The sequence below is a fragment of the Physeter macrocephalus genome, chromosome 6 (assembly GCF_002837175.3).
Source record: "Physeter macrocephalus isolate SW-GA chromosome 6, ASM283717v5, whole genome shotgun sequence".
NCBI lineage: Eukaryota > Metazoa > Chordata > Mammalia > Artiodactyla > Physeteridae > Physeter > Physeter macrocephalus.
In genome coordinates, this window is record NC_041219.1 from 10629085 (window position 1) to 10636545 (window position 7461).

Sequence of the window (7461 nt, forward strand, 5' to 3'; positions counted from 1 at the left end):
TTTGGATTTGCATTGTCATATGGTTGGTCATAACTTGTAATTAAAATGGAAGGGATGAAGACACTCGACCACACTGCAAATAATTCAGTTGTTTGGTATATGTACATCGTTTACCATATTCTTCAATAATGCTGCAGAAAGAGAGTGTATAAATCACTTTGAAAAACAGAAAAATCAAGATTGAAAAAGCCTAACATTTTCACATAATAAAATAAAGACTAACAATACCTTAAGACCATCATTTCTTTTCTTTTCTTTGGCCACGCCCTGCAGCTTGTGGGATGTTAGTTCCCCAACCAGGGGTTGAACCCCAGGCCCTCTGCAGTGAAAGCACAGGCGTCTTAACCAGTGGACCGCCAGGGAATTCCTGAGACCATCATTTCTAGATGGAATATTTTCCTGCACATCTAGGCAATATTTCCACATGAGATTTTTTTTTTGAGGAAAACATCTATAATATTTCTGGAATTTTGTTTGTTGTTATTTTGTTGCATTTTTAATTGAATAGATAATGTTTTAGGAAATATCTTATTATAAATAGAGTGGCGAGCTTATTGAGGGCAAAGCACTATATCTTCTCATGCATTCCCAGTAGCTTACATAGTTTCTGCTACAGTGACTGCATAATCAGTATTCACTGACTAATTAAACATTCTAAAATTTTAATAATTAAGAACAATATTTTATAAACAAGCTATATTTGACCATTAATTCTTTTAACTGGAGCAAGGCTCACAAAACAAGAATTAATACATTTTCTTTCTTTAATCTTAATATATGACTCAAATTGTCTTTGCCTTATTATAATTTTTTAAAATTAAATGTTACACTTAAAGCTAGCAAATAGCTACTTAGATAATTTCTTTCCTGCTTTGTTTTGTGCTTTGAGGTAGAGGAAAAAATGGCCCATAAAAAGTAAATTACATATTTGCAATTCTGAATCCAATTCTAGATATTTAAGTTTAAATTTTAATAGTTTTAAGGAGTATATTTTAGTAATGCTGTGGAAATAAAACAATTTAAAATACTAATAAAGTGTATATTTTCAAGATTATAAAAATGGTGGATTCACTATCATAATCCAAGTATAGTTCAGGATTATCTGCATATAGTGGTATATGGATAAAGGTCTGGAGAACATATACGAAGTGATCCAGACCCACACCAAAAAGCCAACATGTTAAATATGGTTCTATGGCAGTTTTTTTGCTTTGTTTTGTTTTTCTTTTCTAAAATTCTCTTTGAGAGTAAAAAAAAAAAAAAAAAAAGGTCTATCAGGTAATCAAAGATATACATGCTGCCAAGGAAGGGCCACACTCTAGACCAGAACCTAATTCAATCACTTTCCCTCCTTCCCCAAAAAAATAAGTGAAAAGAAGAGGGAGATCTAATATAACCACTCTTAGCTCTGTAATGTTGGGAAATTTTGCGCTTATATTTTTCAAACTTCTAAAAAATCTAGAAGTTCTATTAAAGAATTTCTGCCTGGTGCCTGTTCACTTACTATTACATGCCTTCATAGGAAAGCGCATACAAACTTCATTTCCTTCTAAAACTTAGACATTAAATTGGAAATATACAATGCAGAACATTTTTACAAAAACATCTATGCCTCCTTGCTTTTTACTATTTGTAAATATCACTCAATGGCAGCAACAGAATAATCTCACCTTTTCTTTCCTGATCTCATTTTCTGAACAACAGGTTTCCATGACAACTTATATTTAAATTTTTATAAATTTCTATTTTGGAATACTATTCTTAAGGATACAATTCATAAATGAAAACTATAAACTTATTTACCAAGTTAACCTGAACAATTTAGACCTCTCAAATATGTATTTACATCATAAATTAAAAGTAATAGAGGAGGGGGAAATGCCAACCAAAACAAAAGGCAAAAATACAATGTTGTAGAATTCAATTAATTATCCAGTTCCTATCACTCTTGTTTCAGTCTGCCACTTTAGATCATAAAAGTTAGAAATTAAACATGTCTATTATATAATTGAGCCAATCTCCTCAATGTTGGGAAAGGATAAGGACAATGTTGAAACAGGTATAACAAATTGCAAATAGAATTTGGACAGTTAAAATTGTTCATCTCAAGTATATCAATAAAAGATGAACTAATGTAAAATGAAAAGTAAGAGGGCTTATAAAAGTTAAATACTTCTGTTAAGAATGAGACTTGTGGCAGTAAGACCACAGCTGAAACAAACCACTTGATAATTGATTTTGTCTCCTAGAATCATGTCCATGCAAAATATAATTTCATCCAGTGACCTCCCAATGTAATTTTATTTATCAAATTAGTCAGATAACATTGTCTGTCAATCATCTGAACTAAAAGTGTCCATATAAAAATATTAAATCACATTTAAATAGAATGGTGACTTCTGAGTATTCTTCAGGCAACCCCTAATAATTTGAAAAGGGATTTTCTTGAAGACAAGTCCCACAAATGTTAGCCAATCTGAAAAAAAAGGAAAACATTACATATCAACTGGTCAATAAAAATGGAAAGTTAAAACAGGGTTCATTTTAAGAAAACTGGAATCCCACATTTGCACTCTAATGTTGGGTGGTACAGCCAAAGACCTGGAAAAAAATATATATATATACATATATATACACATATGTCATAGATGACCTTCAAAGTCCGAATTCTAGTGACTGTCCTATGCTGCATTAAATCTCAAGAGCAACACTATCTGCAGAGATTTCACAAGCCAGACAGTCAGTTATAATCAGTGGTTGTGGTGGAAAGGGCCTGGGGTGGATGTCATGAGACCTCCAGCATAATTTTGGCTCTGCTAGTAACTCGCTGTATGACCTTGGCCCTCACTTAGTATCTGCAGTCTTCATTTTCCTCATCTACAAAATACAGGGTCCTCACGAGGTGACCTCAAAGAAATTTTCCAGGTCTATGATTCTCAGCTGATTCTGCTTCTAATGGCTCTTTGACCTTGTATTAATCTCTAATTTATCTGTGTTCTTTTCCTCACCTAAAAGGGACGCAGGTCAAATCCTTAATATTACTAAAATGAAATTTGGTAAGATTTTTAAAAAACTATTTTCAGTTTAATGGTCTAACCATTGACCAATAATCAATAGAATCAATTACCACAGCAATAATAAAAACCGAACATCTTAAAGTTTTTGCTGTGCAACCCGTCTACAATAAAATGTATTCTATTATTATGAGGAAAGATAATAAAACTTCCTGTCTTTTTTTATACCACATAAAATAAGAAAATTATAGGATGAGTCTGAAAACAAACGCAGATTAGCTTTTTAGCTGCCAAGTGGAAAGAGCACTGTAGCACTCAGCTGCAATCCAAAACAACAGAGGTAAGGGTCATGAGTCTATGATTTAATTTAAATAAATAAATATGCACTTTTTTTTCCCTGAATGCCAACTCTTGCTGAATTTATAGAATGGTCTTAAAAGGAAGATTTCAGAGTTGAAGTTAGTAATTCTACATTCAAATAAGAGAACATGGACATACTAGAATTTATGTATGCATTTAAATACCAGATCCCATAAAGTAGTAATGCTTTAAATTGTCTCTTTGATATTCTATTTCAAAATGAAAACAAAACATATCCTCAGACTTCTAAAGTGGTATCAGAAGCACATCTTCTGACATGTTATCAGCTGCACAACATCTCAGATGCAGAGACTTCTGACATTCAGGGGAACACAATAATGAGGATGGAGCCAAAGTTAAGCTGGGAGAATTCCCATTCTGCCCAAGGGGAATCTTTTCTGGGTGTCAGAAGCAAACCAGACACATGCAGTTACAAAGATTTAACTAAATACAGTACTACGTTCTCACATATAATTAAAAACCATTCACATACTGTATAATTTTGGGTTATTTATATTTCTTTTCTTTCCTTTAAAACTAGAGAAACCATTATTAGTTACTTTTATAATCTCTTCATTGAGATTTTGAAGAATTAATCGCGGGTATCAAGGACTAAATGTAAACTGTCACTCAAGCTAAAGACTGAAAAGAAAAATTGAGGATGGGATCACAATCTATAGAGTATAATAAAGTTGCCTACAATCTAAATTACCCAGTCTTTAAATTAGAGACTCCCACTAAACCAGGATCACCAAAGTGACCAATTGGCGTTCAACCTGTGGAAAACACAGATACAGCACAAGGGGAAAGGCATCAGACTCCAAAATTCACTGTGCAGGTGGGCTATCCCATCAACTCACGGGGACAAGCAAACCCAGCACTGCTCTCTCTTGGAAGGAGACAGGAGCAAACAACATTCGGGAGATTTTCACAAAATGAACCTCCTGGCACACCCTCTCCCGGCCCAACCACGGACATATATTCCATTTCTCCTCTACTGTCCTCAGATTAGATCCCTAATTGGAGCCACTGCTCTGGGGGAGTCAGGTGTGCAGCAGTGTCCGGTCTCACTGGAAAGGTCCAATAGTGATGACCAGAAGGCCTGAAGGGCCATCCGAGCTAAAGAAAACGTTGGAACAAGAGTTAGAGAAAGAAACTCAACAGGAAGTGTGATAGCGGTTTCAGAACAAGGGTCCGGACAGACTCGCCCAGAGTAGCCGACATTTGCCCTTTCGGTCCCATCTGCTGAAGTAAATCTCAGTTGCAGTTGAGGAGGAGAGGGAGGGGGATGCTGGGGGGCGGGGAGGAGGGAGCAGGGAGGATCGGGGCCAGGGTCCCTGAGTTTACCCTGCACGGGAGGGGCCCCTCGTCTCCCGGTTAGGGAACCCTGTTCTCTTCTCCCCCTGCCCCCATCCCAGAGGCCTCGGCGGTAAAGAACAGGAAGTTGCGAAAGGAGTTGGGAGAAGTTGGCGCAGCAGGGAAGGGGGCGACTCTGGCCTTACCCTGGCGGCTCTGGACGAGTAGGGGTCCTCAAAGAGGGCCCACATGCGGGGCTGCAGCCTCCTCCAGCGGCCGGACTTGCCGTCGGGGCCCCCCAGGCCCGCGGCGTCCTCGATGCCCAGCCTCTTGGCCGCCAGGTCCTCGTCGTCGCCAGGGTCGCCGCCGATGAGGTCGGGGGTCTCGAAGATGTCGAGCGCCTCTTCGGCGTCGCGGTGTTGCCGGTAAGTCATCCAGCAGCAGGGCTCCACGTCGGTCTCGTCGATGCCCCAGAAGGCCAGCTCCTCCTCGAACAGCGGCCCGCACACGTCGGCGGGGCAGTGCAGCTTGCCGGTGCGGTAGTAGTTGAGCACATAGGCGAAGACGCCCGGGTGCCGGTCGAAGAAGAACTCGCGGCTGCCCCGGGGGTGGTCGCCGCCGCCGCGGGCGCTGCAGTTGCCCGCGCCGCCCTCGAAGCAGCCGCCCGGCCCAGGGGACAGCGGGGGCGGTCGCGGCGGCGGCGGCGAGAACGGAGGGGGCGACGGCTGCAGCTTGTCGCCCGCCGCCTTCAGGCAGTCGCCCTGGGGCTCGGAGGCGGCGAGAAGGGCCAGGCGCGTCCCGGGCAGGGTCTTGAGGGTGCTGCGGTAGGTTTCGTGCCGGGTGCCCCCGACATTGAGGATCACCCTCTCGTTGTTCTCGATCTTGCCCATCTCTGTGCCTTAGACATGACTGGGGGGAGGCGAACACAGCACCAAGTTAAAGATCTCGGCCGGCGGAGCCGCGCTGTGACTCCCACCCCCACTCCCAGCCCGAGAGTCCCAAGATGCAGGGCTGACGGAAAGGCGAGGGGCAAAGAGCCCTCCCAGGACGAGTGTGGCACCCAGCCCCGTCCCCGCCTCAAGCATCACACCTTTCCCTATCTAGAGAACTGAGTTTCTAGAGAACTGAGGAGAGAGCAGTCCGAATCTTCCTTGACCTTCCTTGACACCTTTCACCCGCCTCACACCTCTCTCCCTCTGCTCGGTGTCCTTCGTCTTGTCACCCTTCACCCTCTCTGCCCTCTGTCCTCTCTCAAGTCTAACCTGTTCCCAGCCCCTAACTCTCCCCATCTCTCTCTCCCCAAACCCCTTATCTTTCCCTCCTAAGTCCTCCCCTCCCCCTCTCCCCACCCCCGTCGTCTCCCCGTGCCCCGTCCCTTTCCTCCCTCATATTCCGAGACCCTCTCCCTCCTACCCTCTCCGGGAGGCTGTTCCCGTAGGCAGGGAGTTCTCTCTGCCCAGGCAACTTGGCAGTGTTGGGTGAGAGACCCCCCAGACTGGGCGGCGAGCCCCCACTAAACGCGTACTCTCGGTGAACTCTGGACAGCCTGCTGTTGCCGGGCTCGCGGGGAGTGCCCCTTGCGCGACCTCTACTCCCCTTCCCGGGCCAGGCAAATAGACCGAACGCGGAAGTCAGAGCAAAAAAAAGTCCCTGCTGGTGACTTTCACCAAGGAGACCTCTCCCAAATTTCCTGATCCAATTTCCTTTTCAAATTACTGCTGTTGTTGAAATTATTATTACTTGGGAAAGGAAACGACTGACTAGGATCCATTTGGGGGAGCAGAAGTGATCAGTGCATCCCACCCCATCCCCCTTTCCCAAGAAAAACAAACGTCTTGCGGGCGGAGGGGTGCTTTCTAGGAGGAGCGAGGCCCGGGGAAAAGCTGCTGGAGGCACACCCCCTGCATCCCCGAGCTGGGAGTCCTGGCTGACAGTGTCCCCGTTTCCGATCTCCCAGCCACCTCTCCCCTGGGCTTCACCTCTCCAATTCTACTGCGGAACAGAGGGGGGATGCCTGCCTTGCAGGGTCAGCACGCCCTTCCCGGCAAATCAGCCCCTTGCCCTCCCGCCTCTAGGTACCTTAACGAGACCGAGAGAAAAGTGGTTCTGCTATGGTGTCCGAGTGGACTAGGTGCTTCGGCCAACCGGACGGAGTCCCGACACCCAGCCGAGCCGCCCTTCTCCAACGAGAAACTACTTGTTGGCGTTTTTCGGGTTCAGGTGGCTGGGCCGCTTCCCGTGGCGCTGGGCTCGCGGAGACAGCCCCCGCCGGCCGCGCGCCGCGCCGCCCGCCCTCATTGTGCGAGCTGCTGTGGGCTCGCTCCGCGCCGACCTCGGCGCCCAGAGTCACCATCGCGCGGGGCCAGGCGGACCATGGAGCTCGGGGCGGGTCCAGCCGACGCTCCGCGACCCCGCCGGGAGCCGGCAGAGCGGCCGGCCTTGGCTGCCGCGGAGCTGACCCGAGGTCCGGAGAGCTCACCCACTCGAAGGTGAGACCACCCGGCTCCGACTTGGACCTGCAGGTCTCGCTTCTCCCCGCTAAGCAGCCGCTGCTGGAGCTGTCCCTTCCCCGCCGCTCGCCTTCAGCCCCCGCCGCCAGAGCCCAGAGCTCGGGGAACGGTGGGTGGTGGGTGGTGGGTGGTGGGTGGACCTGGGGAAGCTCTGTTGTACCAACCAGGTTCCTCTATTTTTCTTCAGTGAAGCTCTATTCCCACCCTCTCTGGAGCGTCTGTCTGCCTTATTTACACCCCACTGTCTACACCCTTTCTCTTCCCGCTGCCGCACCCCTCCC

At 45.9% G+C, this 7461-nt stretch overlaps 1 protein-coding gene across 10 annotated transcripts in view; it reads right to left on the reverse strand.

Moving 5' to 3' along the window:
- Positions 1-5560, reverse strand: part of KCNC2 (potassium voltage-gated channel subfamily C member 2) — a 189978-nt gene extending 184418 nt beyond the window's left edge. For all 10 annotated transcript variants that reach the window (XM_055085221.1, XM_024123073.3, XM_024123070.3 and 7 more), the window contains exon 1: positions 4877-5560. In XM_055085221.1, coding sequence (XP_054941196.1) covers positions 4877-5560 — 684 coding nt within the window. The remainder of the gene's footprint in view (positions 1-4876) is intronic.
- Between the last annotated feature and the right edge of the window lie 1901 nt (positions 5561-7461).